We start from the raw sequence: 15,864 nt of genomic DNA, 5'->3' as shown, positions 1-15,864 counted from the left end.
AAATTTTTTTGAAAATATTTTTTATATTATTTGAAAATATTTTTTATATTATTAGAAAATACGGGATTAGTTTCCACTAGTTTTTTTTTAAACAAAACAAAAACAAAACTCTTATTGAAATATTTCAGTTTGTGTGCAATGAAACTAGAATATAAGAAAGTTTGCTTTTTAATTTTCCATGATATTCAAATTTTTTTGTTGATAATTGTAAATAATTGTCAGACACAAAATGTAAATGTCTCATTTTGGTAGTTTGTTAATACCATCGCAATTTAGGAGGAATGGGGTACAGAATGATAGCTACAGACGTTAAATGTTTTCCTACATTTCTGTATTCATTTATATAACCTATGTTACATAATAATAACCTATGTTACATAATAATAATTATCTAATAATTATCTAACATAATAGATCATTATAAATAAATAAACTGGCAAATGTGGAAATGCTGTAAAAAGGTGGTGTGATGTTTCGTTGAAGCTCAGATGGGCTGTGACTTTCCGCAGCAAGCATCTCTTCTCCAGACGGGAGGGGGCGTGGCTTCACTTCCGCTTCAGCGCTCGACTCCCGAAGTACTAGAGCAGATCTCCGCTTTGTTCTGTACGAGGTTTGTGACTCGCTCTACTGCAACGGCGGTCGACGACAAAGGAAAGGAAGGTATGTATATTTGTTTTTTTAAAATTATGCAATTCTTATGTTATAGTCTGTGTTTTTTATTTTTTATCATTTTTTTTTTCAAATGTGCGGACTGCGCGCGCTGTAAGCGCCAAGACTCGCGGGCCTCAATAGAGCAATAGAGCGGCCTGAAGCGTTGAAAGTATCATTATAATCTGTAAAATGAGTTTAGCTAATAATGAAACCAATCTATATGTGGGCTGTGGTGCTATTGCAATGTTGTTGTTATTATTTTTTATTTATTTATAACTGTTCGCGCTGTCCGTCTGCAGCCTAGCTTATTGTGGTTAGCCTAGCCTAGCATCCATGCGTACGTTTAGCAAAGCGTTTAACATTTAGCATTGCGCTTGTATTTGTTTGTAGGAGAAATAAATCGATAAGTAAGTGTTTGTTTCATTGTATAGAGTAGGCTTAAGTGTGTGTGTGTGTGTGTGTTTTCCTAAGTTAGTGAAAACATTGTGGGAAATATTGCTATGAACCGATTGATGTAACGTTGCGGCTCGTAACGAGCCATCGTTTAATAGAGAATGTGCTATTTACTGCAAGGCCTTTTACTGTTTACTCTTTTCTTTTTCAGACTAAAGCTGTAAAGTGTCTACATGGCCGTCAGAAGAGGACACATTAGATATTTAAAAGTAAGTATTTATAATCCACTTTTATTTCCAATTCTTCAGTGAAATGGTGAGTTACCTTATAACAATTAAATATTAATATATTAATAATTTATGTTTCCCTGAACGGTCGTTGTTTTGGTTTATTGGGTTGTTTATTCATTTATTTGATTGATAATTTGAAAGAATTGCAAGTGGTTGTACACCGGAATTATAGTAAAATAATACATTTTGGTTATGGCCAAAACTAGTTTTTTAGGGCTGAAGTTACTGACCAAAACAGTGATATTTAATTAGCACTTTTCTGATAGGTTTTGACAGTTAAAGCATCTGTTTTATCCATGCAACAACGATATCAACCAAACATTAACAGTGAAGATGCACTTCACCATGAACAAGAGTAGAAAAATGTTCATCAAAAATATAAAACATTGGCTTGTTGCCGAGGAACTTTACTATTATAGGTTTCATTTATCAGTTTGGACACAACACCTGAACAGCAGACCAAGTTTGAACAGGGCAAATATAATTATAAGAACTTAATCAGTTTACAGCTAAATGAAAACTTAAGTTTTGGTTAAAAAAAAATCACAAAATTGTAATTTTTTATTATATTTTAACTTTATTGGTTATGTGTGTAGTATAACAGGGCTCCAGACTCATTCTTCCCACTGGTCTAACTTTCTCAGTTGGTTGCTAGGGTTTGTATATTCATTAGCTTTTACGATATCAGTGCTAAATCGATACTTTTTAAATGGTACCAGTGCCTGAACCGGTACTTTAAAAAAAAATTAAAAACAAAAGAGCCACAAAAAAAAAAAGAAGAAAACATTAAAGGGGTACTTTACTCCAAAATGAAAATGTTGTTATTAATCACTTACCCCCATGTTCTTACAAACCCATATAAGTTTTGTTAATCTACGGGACACAATTTAAGATATTTTGGATGAAAACCGGGAGGCTTGTGACTGTCCCATTGACTGTCAAGTAAATTACACTGTCAAGGTCCAGAAAAGTATGAAAGGCGTTGTCAGAATAGTCCATCTGTCATCAGTCGTTCAATATGAATTTTATGAAGTGACGAGAATACTTTCTGTACACTAAGAAAACATAAATGATGACTTTATTCAACAATTCAACTCCTGTGTACAAAAAGTATTCAGATTGAACCACTGATGGCAGGTGGACTATTAATCAAATTTATGGAAACTAAAGTAGTTAGCAGAGTTCCTCTTTGGCTTTTTTATAAGCTGCACTTCGGGTGCTTTCACTTCGAATTCAAGATCTTGTCACATTTTATAAGAAAAGATAACTGTCTGTTTTGCTTGTATACATTTACACACTTCACTTTTAAAGACTAAAACAAAAGATGGATTTATTGTTATTCTTAATTAAAAAGCATACCAACAATAAAACAGTAAGATAGAATGACAAACTAGCTTACAAAATGTTTATTAACAAAAACGAATAAAATGAGGCATGGCATACACCACATGCTGTATTATATACTGACTAATACATTACAGAACGTTAAACAAACTCTGAGGAATCAAATAAAAAATAAATAAATAAAATAAAGGAGAGCCTCCATGGCGTAACGCGACTTAAACCGCAAAGATAAAGAGTTTTTCAAAATGAAAACGAAGTAAAACTAAACTTTGTCGGTGATGGTGCTTGCGTGTTGGTATTTTTGTGGGGGGAATAAACATGTTGACCTTCGCTGGTTTAAGAAGTGGTCTTTTACTTTACTTTAGCTTGAAAACCATCCGTCGTTTTCTCAATATTCTTGTCATTTTTGCTGTGTGCACTTTCGCACTAATGCCGATGCAGTGAGTATAAACTAGGCTCTACACTCTAAGCGCTGCTCCATTCAAACAGGTAGCATGGCTTCATTAAGCTTTGTTTTGTTCGCCGTTTGATGTTTCTCATAAAAACAGAGACTGACTGGATGCCCCATTAACGAAATCGCCTGTGCATTAATTTTACATATAATTATATTACAATTTTGCAGTTGCACCAGTGCAACCTCTAAAAGAATTTGTTGAACCAGCAGGAAAAATGGTCGTAAAATGCAACTATTTGTTCACAGTCTGGAGCCCTGTATAAGTATAAAGGCCAGGAATTAAAGTTAGCAAATAGCTATATATTGCATGGTGTTATTTAGGTCTATATTTACATCATGTTGCAACTGATTTGTTGCTGCAGGTTTGTGAGGTTCAGAACCAGGGTAATGACAGAGACTCACACAAGGGTGCCAGCTCAGTAAAGGTAAAATTGGCCATTATTTTTATGTGTAGACTAATGTCAGATATTGTTGGTCATTCTACTTGCATTTCTTTTTTCTTTTTTTTAGGTTTAGTCTGCCAGTGTAAATTTGATGGATTGGTCACAATGCATTACTTTTTCTGAAGCAGGAAGTATACGACATGCCGAATGGTTACGAGGACCACATGGGCGATGAGCCGAGCGATGCGAAAACCAACCTGATTATCAACTACCTGCCCCAGAACATGAGTCAGGAGGAGCTTCGGAGTCTCTTCAGCAGCATTGGCGAGGTGGAGTCAGCCAAACTCATAAGAGACAAGATGGCAGGTACGTCTCCACACAATGTGATAGTGATACATGAAGAGAGAGGTCGTTTGTTTTCATAAGTTCTTGTTTATATTACCAGCGTTTTTTTTATTGGTGAGGAATATTGTATTTTCACAATTATAAGTTCTATTGGGATTGCGCTTTATTTTTTTCAGTATTTTGAAGTTTTATTTATTTTATTTATAGATATATATATAAGGCAAATCTTTGATCTTCTTTTGACCAGTTTATTGAAACTTGGGTCAGGATTGTGGCAGGTTTTCACTGTCCACTGTGGTATGTTTTATGCTCCAGTAAACATTTTGGTCACAAATGTTCTTTTTTTTTCACCTCTATATAAAAAGGTGTAAAGATGGTACTGGTCCGATTTAATAATGAGCTTTTGATTAGATTTGGAGTCCTCCCACAATGTGCTGAGTTTTGATTTGACTTTGAAGTCAAGCACATTTGTTTTTCTGTAAATGTTTTCTTGATGTGGATCAGAGTATGTGAACAGAGTGGAGCGGCAACAGTTTCCCCTTCACACTCCCAAGCGTTCAATAATCACTCCGTTCCAGCTCTGCTCAGAGTTCACCATTTTCCACTCCTCGCTCAACTGATCAGAAACACCCCTCAGCTCCATGACTAAGTTTGCGGCTAAAGTATTTTAGTACGTTTTGAAATATATCAAAGTTCTGTTCAGAAATTCTATAAAACAAAAAATGAATACACGATACTAGAAGAATAGTTTTAATGTGGTTTATTGGAACACTACAATTAGCTAAAGTATATGAATTAAATGACTTTTTAACTTGCTTGTCTGTGCAGCGTCTCTCTACTATGTCGAAGCTGAGGGATTTACTTTATAAACAGAAATAACATCATGTAACTTTTCAGTTTTTAAGCTCCTAAATCACAGGACCACATTGACAATAATATTCTGCACTCAATGTTCCTGTGTGCATGCAATCTGTACGTTAATGTGCGAGCTTGTGTATTGTGTGCATGTGCAGCAGTGTACCTGTACTGTTTAAAATGTGAATTCACCCAATCAGTTTTGAGTGTCCATATGCTACATATAAACATGCTTAAGATATGACCTCCTGCACATCCTTGCTGTCATTAAGGGTGCTTTCACACTAGCACTTTTGTTGCTCAACTGGGTTAATTTGATGTCACAGTTTGATACGTTTGGATGATTTGAAAGCTGTCATCCGAACTCAGGTGTGAACCGTACCTGAGTCCACTTAAAAGAGATGGTTGTGCTCTGGTTCGGACTAGGGGTGTGCACAGCTAGTCGAATATTAATTCTCCTCTATTCGATAAATAAAAATTATATTTGAATTTTGCAACAAAAAAAAAAAAAGTTCACAATAAAACCTTATTTGGTCACTTTCTGTGATTCTTCACGGCATATTTGAAGATGTATGCAAGAAAAAAATAATTAATGAATAAATAAGGGGCCATTCACAAATCGCGCCTGAAAACGCTAGGCGCGCCGCTTTCTCCTTTCCAAAATCGCTTGGGCAGAAGTGATCCTGAGGTGCCTGCCGTTGCTAAGCAACAATGAAGCGCTCTCTCCATGAAGACCCAGAAATTTCAGCAAAGGATAAATGGATTTGCAGCACAAAAAAAATCGCATTCATTAGCTCTGCTACTAAATTTATTTCAAAATGGCAATCCATATACAGCTATGATCAGCTGTTCCTTCATCTTGGCTGAGCTTTCAACGTTGTTACGGGAAAGGATGAAGCTGAATGTTAGTTCTTGTCACATGACCTGCGGTGCGCTTGTGGCATTCTGAAAAGTTGAGATGTTTTTAACTCTAAAACGGGCGCGTCGCACCGCGTGTGCACTGGACCACGTCGTTTCCATTATGAGTGTGCATACCGCGCGCCTAAATTGAAAAAAAAAAAACGAGCTTGAGCGCGCAAAACACACAATATGTGAACGGCCCCTAAGAACTGCAGTCTTCTACAGTACTTCAAATATGCCGTGGAGAATCACAGAAAGTGACCGAATTCAAAAACATTGTTGCGGCATTTCTCAAGCAATGAAAAAACACTGCTAACTTGGAGAATGCAGTGAAAACTCTTCTTCTCTCGTCTGCACTAGACCCTCGGCACAACCATCTCAGGTTTCTCGATGAAAACATGAGGGAAGTAAGAAAAAAAATATTTTTTGAACATTATCAGAACATTTTCCTTGATGCGAGTGGTGCGGATGCAGCCGCAGCCACCAAAGATGAAGAGGATGCAATGCCCACTCGTCGGAAAAGGTTGAGCCAGTTCTTCAGCGATGATTACAGAGAGTCCAGCTGAGACGAGTGGGAACAGTTCTTGCTGGAGCCATGTATTCCACCAGATGAGGGTCCCATTCAGTGGTGAAACGAAAACACGAAGCACTTCAAAAAACTTATTCGCTGAGCACACCGTTATTTGTGAGTCCCGACAACGTCTGTGCCTTCAGAGCGTGTTTTCTCTGTGGCCGGCCTTATTGTTAACAGACTAAGGAGCCGACTTTCACCCGATCATGTTTACATGCCCGTATTTCTTAACAAGAACATGTAAAACAATAGAAAAATAAATGAACAAATATTAGAATATTAGTTTTTTGTGAGCTCAAATATTCAAATGTGATATTTGCGGAAAACGCCCATCCCTAGTTCGGACCAGCAATCGAAGTGTGAAAGCACCCCATATAACCATCACCTTCTTTCTTATTTGAGATCCACATATGTTAAGCTAGCTAATGTGTGAATTCTTGATTTAATGCAGTTATAATATGCACTGTTGGTATTAATTGTGTTCATGATGGAGCGATCTCAGAGAGAGTGAAAACCACAACTTATCCACTCCTTGCTCCAGTCAAGAATCACGCCGCTCCCACTCACATACTCTGGTGTGGAGATTGCAAAAATTAATTTGGCACATTTTGAAAAAACAACTTTTTTTTTTCTTTTTCTTTTTTTTCAATGGTGTGGGAATCCTGTCTTGTCCTGTGCAAAGTGTATAAGCAAATGTGCTTTATTTTTTCTTGTTGTGTTTTTGTTCTTTTGGCTGTTGTTGTTTTTTCCTATTGTTTTCGAGGACAATTGTCAATTTCCAGTTGAAGTGTGGAGTACCTGGAAGAGTTCTAATAGCTGCTTTTCCACTGTCGGGACAGTGCTTTAAATGGGCCGGGCGGGGCTAATAGCATGGACCTGTATCACGCTGCATTTCCTCCAGCGGGCCAGAAGCTCCGCTGCTCTTCACTAAAGCCTGCCCTTTACACGCCTCTCAGGAACAACGTCATGCAACACAATCATTTCACCATCAAAGAGAAGTTAGCAGAAAACGAATAAGAAATAAGTCACTGGAACTAGCACGAACAAAACAAACATGATAAAAGTGGCCGTTTGTTTGCATGCTTTGTTAAATATTTAAATCCAAAAGCATCAATGTTTTACAATAATAAGTGATGCATTGATCATAATTTATCAGGATTGAAAAATATGTCCCTTAGAAATAAAGCAATATGAACATAGCCTACCTGCTTATTGCATGTCATAAACCAGCATATTTTTATTTTAGGCCTATTACTTACATAGGGTGTGCATTTTCTTTAAAGCATCCCATTTTTAATAAATTCCTTAAAGTGTCCCCATTTCTTCATGAATTAAGAATTTGTTTGATTTATTAATTTGTTTCCTCAATTCAGTTAAAACCTGGGTTAAGGAATAAAATTAATGAAACGTGAACATTTGCCACAAATTAATAAGTTGTCGGAATGAATAGCCTAGCTATATATGTCCTGTTTCCCGCAGCACTGCAAAGCGCACAATATTAAATAATTATCTGGTGAAATTAATCGGTTACTACATTTCTATTGCTTTCCATGTTGAAGAACTTTGTGTTTTTTCTATTTTAAATGTATTTTTAATGCAAATGAAACTTTAAAAGCCTAATTTGTACATTTATAAATAAATGATGATGCATTTATGTACGGTCACCGTCAGTCACAGCCGCTCGCACGTGTTACGTGCGCATGAGCTGCACGCAGCTCAACATTCAATCAGTTAACTGACCATCGATAGCTTTAATCAATTAATCGAACATTAATCGTTGACATCCCTAGTTCTGAGCTTAACTTATTTTACAAGTCTTTAATACTGGTGTTATTACTGTTAACTTTATGAAATGATCCGTGAACTATGCTTTCCAGATTCTGAGAAACTCCGCCTTTGTTCACGCTCCTCTAGCCCTAACTCGCCCGCTTTGGCCTAAGGTTTTCGTCGTGCTTAAAAACCTGGCCCGTTGTCCCAGAGGAATCGCAGACAAGGCACGATCAAGCCCCGGGTGTGACAGTGGAAATGCGACTGGCCCTGCCACACACTAGCTAGGGTTGCTCCTATCATAAATTTTGAGGCCGATCACAGCCTGTTACTGACACAAATCTTTTTAAAGCTGCCTTTTTATTATATAGAATTATTTATATTTATGATCCAATCAAAATTTTTTGACTTTTATTCAGGGCCTGAATTTCATTTTTGAAAATGAATTCCTCTTAGGTGATTCTTGTGAGGATTTTTTTTTTTGTATGCGGTGGAGGGGGCAATCTTAAGACATTTTTATAAAATATATATTTCTCAACAAAATGTTTGATCATGCACTGTATTTTTGTTTTTACAATTGTGTAATTGTTGTACAATAGCTTGCACAGTGCAAGCCTGATTTTGTGAGCTGTATGTGAGGTTCACACATACTCTGTTTGCAGTGCATATGTAGTATGTGTGGTAGTGTTGTCAGGATACCAAAAGTACTGTTTCGATACCTAGTCAAGAATTATGATTTCGATACTTTTCCTGAAAAGGGAAAATACACTCTCAAATATCATCGCTGTGCTTTATTTTAAAACCGGGACAACATTCTAATCATATAACACACTAATAAATGAACATATGAACAGCAGATGTATTAAAAATTTAAACAAAATATGAAATATCAAAATATAAAAAATTAATTAGAGCAATGACATTCAATAGATTTAGCAGCATTATCTCAGTTATAAGACACAAAAAGAGTAATTTATCTTGATTCTGAACTTTGAATAAAAATATGAACAGTGATTTATATTAAACAATGTTTCTGAACTCTTTTTCTGAAGATTAAATGTCAAAAGATAAATAATATCAATGTAAGCAATGGCATTCAAGTAAAAAAAAAAAAAAGTAAATCAAATTTAGCAGCAATATCTCAGATATTGTAACTTATTCTGTCAGTTGTGCAACCTTTTCTTCGAGGAGAAAACACAGCCAGTGAGCTTTAATGAGCGTCATCTTTTTCTACCAGTCGTGGACCGGCGGCCACAGTATCACTTGTGCTCACACATGCAGCCTAGTGGTGCGCGGGTCAGGTTTTTTTTTCACCCCGTTGGTCCCGCTTTTACAAAATTATTTGGCCCGCCCCAGCCCGCAAGTAAAGTAAAATTTATTTTCAAATTTCTCGTTCACTGAAGTTCCTCCCTCCACAGCAGTGCGTGAGCTCTGTGCTATTAGCTGTGCATGCACAGCTCGTGAACAGCTCTGTGAACGGTTTCTTTTGTCAAATAGTTACTCAAGATGTGACGGAGCATGTGATTTGTTGAATGTAGTGAACCCATACGCCCTTCACTGAACGAGATGGAGATATCATCTCATTCAAGAACGAGTTGAATGAACTGATACATCTTGTTAATGAACTAAATGAATGAGTATACAGGGTCAGTGAGCCAAGCATGTAAATCTCAATCAGCAGATACAAAGCACAGTTATAGGTGCTGTGCAGATATTCTCGTTTTCATATTTAACATACAAAACATTACTCCACGTTTAATCCCCGATTAATGTGAATATTATATATGAACTGTCTGACCAAACAATTAAAATGTTAATAATGCAAGAAAAAAATCATGCTTTGTTCATCTGAACAACTTATTTAAACTATTTAATGCGATTACGCACACATTTTAGTAAAGCCAAATCAGTTTAGTAAAGCCACTAATGCAGCCATCTCACTGTAGTGTTTTTAAAATATATATAACTTTTCCAAAGTGTAAAGTGCAGCATCAGCAGTTTCAGTTTTTAGACCTGCTCAGATTTCGTTATAGCGACGGGAGCTGCGTTTGAATTACGGTTGTTTTTCCCTAGTTGTAGTGATGTTCACACTCGCGTGATGCCTTTTGAAAACCTCTATTTTGCCGTCAATACTGTTGACGGTGTCCTTTATCAGTAGGCTTTATATTTATGCTCGACATGAAGTATAAATATTGTTGTCGTGAAGACAAGTTCCTGGTCTGTCAGCGGCCGCCCTCTATGTCACCTACAGCAGCAGCAGTGCACCAGCGCCGCATCAGGCACGATTCTGGTGTGTAAAGACACAGAAAACGCGAAGCAACTGACACGCAGCAGAAACGCACACACACGCCATGCAGCCAGTGTGTCACCGGCTTTAGAATCAGCTGCAGGGCGGGATTTGCGCTGAACATGGAGACTTCCGCCACTTAATATGTTCGTTTTGAAACACGAAAATGTACCTATGTTCCCCAAACAAAATACTGCATTGTCATTCGGTACACACGTGCACCGTACCGAAAGCCCTGTACTGAAACGGTCCGGTACGAATACACGTACCGCTACAGTACCTAATCGATACTAATAAATTTATAAAATCGTGGCGTTTTTAATTTCCGAGAATGACGATACTTTTGAAGTATCCTGCACCATGCAACACTAATGTGTGGTACAGAAGCAGCACGAACTGTCATTTCACACAGGAGTCTGCTCCTAATCCGAGGCTGTTTAACACAAACACAACATTTATCCATTATTAAAATGTTAAATCCATTGTTACTTAATGCTTTTTTTAACGTTGTGATTCTCTTTTACACCGTACAGTAATATTTCATCAATTATTCAATGCTTTTTACTTTTGCATTTACTTGTAGATTGATATATTAAGTTGCTAAAGCAAAACATTGAAACTACTTTTCTTATGTTATCACAAACATTCTAAATTAAAACTAATACAAGCAATCCTGCTGTTCATAAATAACGTTAACTTTTTCAAATTAAATCTTTAAATCTAAAAATGCTCTTTTCCTTTAAACCTAGCTAAAACAACTGTTGACTTTGAAAGAGTAGAATTGAATGATATGCATTTATGGTGTAATTACTACATTTGTGTCAATGCATTTTCATATTTACCGCAAACAATGCGCTGTTACGTTAATTCAGCATGTGCAGTGCAGCCACTGTGTGCAAAAACTATCTTTGCCCTGCCACAGATGCACCGCTCCTGAGCTCACTGCCTGACCACAACAGTGTCTGCAGTGAATTCTTTAATCCATTAACATGAGCGTGTAAAAAATACACACCACATATGCACTGCAAACTGAGTAATGTGAACCTGACTGTATCGTGTTAATGAGTGCATGGTTTCCAGGAGAGCGCTCAAGCATTGGTTTAAACACTGGCATTAATAAAAAATAAAAAATGCATTGTATAAACTTAAGTAACAGTGTGACACTGCCTCGATAGTGTGTGTCCAGTGTGCAATGTGAAAGCTTACTTATAGTGCAACCTTTTCAAATTACTTTAGCAGTTATTTAATGAAGAAATATAAATTGTTCTTCATCCAAAGCATTATAATTATTTCACCCATGCCGGACAGAGACTGAGAAGGAGCCACTGCATGTTGAGACAAACCTCTCAAGGCAGGTGCGTCATCAGCTTGAGATCAGCTTTTTTAGAGACCGTCAAACAAACAAGCGATTATCAGCTGGTTGTGCATGGTAGCCGATCAATCAGAGTACCCCTAACACTAGCAAACCCGATTTTGACCCGACAGTGGAAACGCGGCTTATGATGTCAGCCTGGTGCCATCTTCATGCATCTGCCATTGACTTTATTTTACTTTTTTTTTTTTTTCTTTGCCCACAGCATCCCACTATCTATGTGGAATTTAATATACATAGAAATATGACGTATAATTGATGTTCTAGTGTACATTATTTTATTTACTTAAAAGTTTATAAATGCCTACTAATGTTTTTTTGTTTTTATTTTTAAGGAGGTGAAGGAAGGTATATGTGTTTGTTTGTTTTCTAGAAAATATTCTATGAAGACTCTTTGGTGTTTGGTTTTTATTTCTGTATCCTAACAGTTTTCTTTGCCCGATGTCAAAACTTTGTTTTTGATGCACATGTAACTGTTTTTATTTTATAATTGTCATTCACAAGAATAGCTTGCATTGTTTCTTTTGTGCACAAAGAATAGTCTGCAGTATGTGGACGAACGTTTGTTATTTTATTTTGTTTTTTTTCCCTTTTGTTTTCTCTAGGCCACAGTTTAGGGTACGGATTTGTTAACTATGTTAACCCTAATGATGCAGAAAGGGCAATCAATACACTCAATGGCCTGAGACTACAGTCTAAAACTATCAAGGTAACGTGCAACGAGGTGTTTTTGTATCCATGTGTTAAATTGTAGATGCCATGTTGGTACACTAGACTCAAAGCAGTTAGGACAGTGTTCCAGTCCTGCCTGCTTTCTGTAAGGAATGAACAACTTCATGAGTTTCAACAATTGTTCCTTTATTTTTCTTTTCTTTGCTTTCAGTTTAGTTTTCTTTTTCCTGACATTTGTTGTCTCAAGACTTTTGCTCTTATGATCTGTATGATTGGCTGTCTTTGACTTAGCATGGTTTAATTTCGGTACAGAATTATACTGAAGTCAGTGATCTTTTTATTTTGGAGTTCAAGATCGAAATCTGCCATTTTCATTTCGCTTGTGTGGTTGTTGTAGTCATTTGCTTGAGTATGACATTGTGCCGAACAAAAACCCCTGTGCTGAAGTCCCAGACACTTCTTTTTATTTCATTTATTATCGTTTTTGTTTTTTACTTTTGAGCATTGTAGTTTAGTTCAAATTGGAACTTTTGTTTTTCTTTTTAGACACAGATAAAAGCTACTTCATACCCTATATGAAGTGCACAATAGTAGTCACATTGTAGTCATTTTATTTTTCTGGGTTTGTTTTTAATTTTTATTTCATATGTGAAACTCAGATCTGAGGTTATGTTTTGGATACACAATGGAACTACATAGTTTTATCAGTAATGGGGGCAAACATGATCACTTACATTTTCTTTTACGATGGATTAATAAATTAGTTTCTTATGCAGTTATTTTCTTTCATTAAATTAGGTCTCGTATGCCCGGCCAAGCTCTGACAGCATCAAAGATGCCAATCTGTACATCAGCGGTTTACCCAAGACCATGACACAGAAGGATGTAGAGGACATGTTTACCCAGTATGGGCATATCATAAACTCCCGCATACTGGTTGATCAGGCCTCTGGTAATAATTCTGTCCTTCACTCTGCAATTTTCCATTTTGAATGTATTCTAGGTCTCAACTCATTTTGGGGGCTTTTCTTACTTTTCAGGATTGTCGCGTGGAGTTGCATTCATTCGTTTTGATAAGAGGTCTGAAGCAGAGGAAGCCATCAAAGATCTTAATGGTTCCAAACCAGCTGGTGCCTCTGAACCAATCACAGTAAAGTTTGCTGCCAATCCAAACCAGACCAAGAATTCCCAGCTGCTCTCTCAGCTGTACCACACTCAATCCCGTCGGTTCGGTGGACCTGTTCATCACCAGGCACAGCGCTTCAGGTGAGACAGCCAAACACGCGTCCTGTAGTTTTAAAGGGTTAGTTCACCCCAAAATTAAAATTGTTAATGAATTAATAACTCACCCTCAATCCAAACCCGTAAGACCTCCGTTCATCTTCGGGACACAGTTTAAGATATTTTAGATTTAGTTCGAGAGCTCTCAGTCCCTCCATTGAAGCTGTGTGTACGGTCTACTGTCCATGTCCAGAAAGGTAAGAAAAACATCATCAAAGTAGTCAATGTGACATCAGAGGGTCAGTTAGAATTTGTTGAAGCATCAAAAATACATTTTTGTCCAAAAATAACAAAAACTACGACTTTATTCAGCATTGTCTTCTCTTTCGGGTTTGTTGTGAACCCGGAAGAGAAGACAATGCTGAGTAAAGCCGTAATTTTTGTTACTTTCTAGACATGGACAGTATACCGTACATATATTTTCAATGTAGGGTCAGAAAGCTCTCGGACTAAATCTAAAATCTTAAACTATGTTCCGAAGATAAACGGAAGTCTTACTGGTTTGGAACGACATGAGGGTGAGTTATTAATGACATAATTTTCTTTTTTGGATGAACTAACCCTTTAATGTTAATCATTCTGTAAGTTGTAGTTTTTGCATCAGATATTTTAGATTATTGGCTGGTTGTGAGAAAAGCTTTTGTAATAAAGCTTTGCATATAAATAAAGGTGATTCATCTGTTGCTCTGGCAGGTTTTCACCCATGAGTGTTGACCACATGAGCGGCGGCACAGCCTCTGGTATGAATGCGTCAAGCAGCTCTTCTTCTGGATGGTGTATCTTCATCTACAATTTGGGTCAGGATGTAGACGAAGGCATCCTATGGCAGATGTTTGGTCCATTTGGCGCTGTCACCAATGTCAAGGTCATCCGTGACTTTAACACCAACAAATGCAAAGGGTTTGGGTTTGTTTCCATGACAAATTACGAGGAAGCAGCAATGGCCATCGCCAGCCTGAATGGATACCGCATGGGAGACAAAGTCCTACAGGTGTCGTTCAAAACCAGCAAGTCTCACAAGTAAAGGGACTGGTGGTTTTTTTGTCATATAAGAGAACCTGAAAGAAGGTTTGTCTGAAGATTTCATTGTTGACTGTCTACATAAACATACTCATACATTGTGTTGGGGTGAAATAAGTGCTAGTGTTTTACTCTGGAGGTTGAGGAAAAAACCTGGACATTTGAAAAGTTTAAGCTATATATCTATATATATATCTAGTGTTTTTTTTGTTTTTTTTGATAACTTATGATGCCTTAAAGATATCATGGCATTGTTGCTCTTTCCTTCTAATCCCTCTTCCCTTATTCCCTCTGGACTTCTTGGTCCTGTTTTGTTCCTTATATTATATAATGAAAGCTTTAAGCTTTATTGTCAAAACAAACTACACATCCCAGACTCTTCTAGACATTTGTAAATAGTAACCAGTCCCATTCTTCAGTGCTCTCGCTCACCCATCTGTAAGGTAAAAGAACGTTTGAAGGACCAAAGAACTTGGAGTGTAAAGCAAATGCCTTTTAAGTGTTTTAGTTTTCCTGTTTGGAAGTTAAATCTAAAACCGCAAGTATTGTCTTCTTTAAATCTAGGATTTCTCTTTTTCTTTTTCTCCACTGCAGTTAGCATTGCTTATAATAGCAAAATAGTTATTTTGTTTGATATTAAAGGTTTTTTTTTTTGCATTTAACAGCATGTTTCTTTTTGTGTTTTGTCTGTCTTGTTTTTTTTGAAAGGTGGTTGAAAGGAGCATTTTAAAATTTTAGTTGTTTTAATTCTCTTTTTAAGCAGCATTGAATTCACTCCCTAAATCGTGTTTAAGGTCTGGGACAAATTCTGTATACATTTGAGGCTGATAGGAGCAGAGTTGTAGGCACATGGCTGGAAGTTTAAGTCTAGAATTACACATTTGCTTGCGAAATTTACATTAATAGTGCATTTTAATGTAGTGTTTTATTCTGTACTTAGTCAATCCTAAATGCAGCTTGGTACGTTTTAATGTGAAATTTGAAATCTCTATTTGAGACCTTGTCATGTAAAGCCACACAAAGGTGAAGAATTGTGTTTTATTGTTCTGAAGATATCACATGGTACTAGTAAACATCCAGTTTGCAGATCAGCACTGTACTTTGTGTGCATGTTCATTTGTCGGTAAGTTTGACGTCAGTAATTGTACACGTCATGCTTTGGGTCTTTACTGGTAGTGTGTCCTAAAGACTTGTAGCAAGATGTTCCATGTCTTTCATTCAAATAAATGCCATTTTGTTGTAAAAATGTACTGTTACTTTCATGCATTACTTTTCATTA

The 15,864-nt window shown here is 36.8% G+C and overlaps 1 protein-coding gene across 5 annotated transcripts; it reads left to right on the top strand.

Annotated features, from left to right (window-relative positions):
- The first annotated feature begins 500 nt into the window (after positions 1 to 500).
- Positions 501 to 15,831, top strand: LOC128022491 (ELAV-like protein 1-B). 5 transcript variants are annotated; one of them, XM_052610120.1, is made up of 8 exons: positions 501 to 660; positions 1,256 to 1,313; positions 3,495 to 3,557; positions 3,704 to 3,881; positions 12,218 to 12,321; positions 13,083 to 13,236; positions 13,325 to 13,550; positions 14,259 to 15,831. In XM_052610120.1, exons 2-8 carry the CDS (start codon positions 1,278 to 1,280, stop codon positions 14,587 to 14,589), a joined length of 1,092 nt encoding a protein of 363 aa, XP_052466080.1. In that variant the 5' UTR covers positions 501 to 660; positions 1,256 to 1,277; the 3' UTR covers positions 14,590 to 15,831. The 5 variants fall into 5 exon arrangements, with proteins under 5 accessions (XP_052466080.1, XP_052466079.1, XP_052466082.1 ...); XM_052610119.1 differs by having other exon boundaries at positions 3,701 to 3,881; XM_052610122.1 differs by lacking the exon at positions 3,495 to 3,557.
- Positions 15,832 to 15,864: the final 33 nt, after the last annotated feature.

Source organism: Carassius gibelio, chromosome A11 (assembly GCF_023724105.1).
Source record: "Carassius gibelio isolate Cgi1373 ecotype wild population from Czech Republic chromosome A11, carGib1.2-hapl.c, whole genome shotgun sequence".
NCBI lineage: Eukaryota > Metazoa > Chordata > Actinopteri > Cypriniformes > Cyprinidae > Carassius > Carassius gibelio.
The sequence above is the reverse complement of the archived record's forward strand: the minus strand, read 5'-3'. Positions and strand labels throughout refer to the sequence as shown.

Excerpts from the sequence above, each read along its gene's own strand:
- LOC128022491 (XM_052610119.1), top strand. The coding sequence starts at position 1,278 with ATGGCCGTCAGAAGAGGACACATTAGATATTTAAAA. Across the intron at positions 3,882-12,217 it reads CATAAGAGACAAGATGGCAG|GCCACAGTTTAGGGTACGGA; the intron begins GTACGTCTCCAC and ends TGTTTTCTCTAG. Across the intron at positions 13,551-14,258 it reads CACCAGGCACAGCGCTTCAG|GTTTTCACCCATGAGTGTTG; the intron begins GTGAGACAGCCA and ends TTGCTCTGGCAG.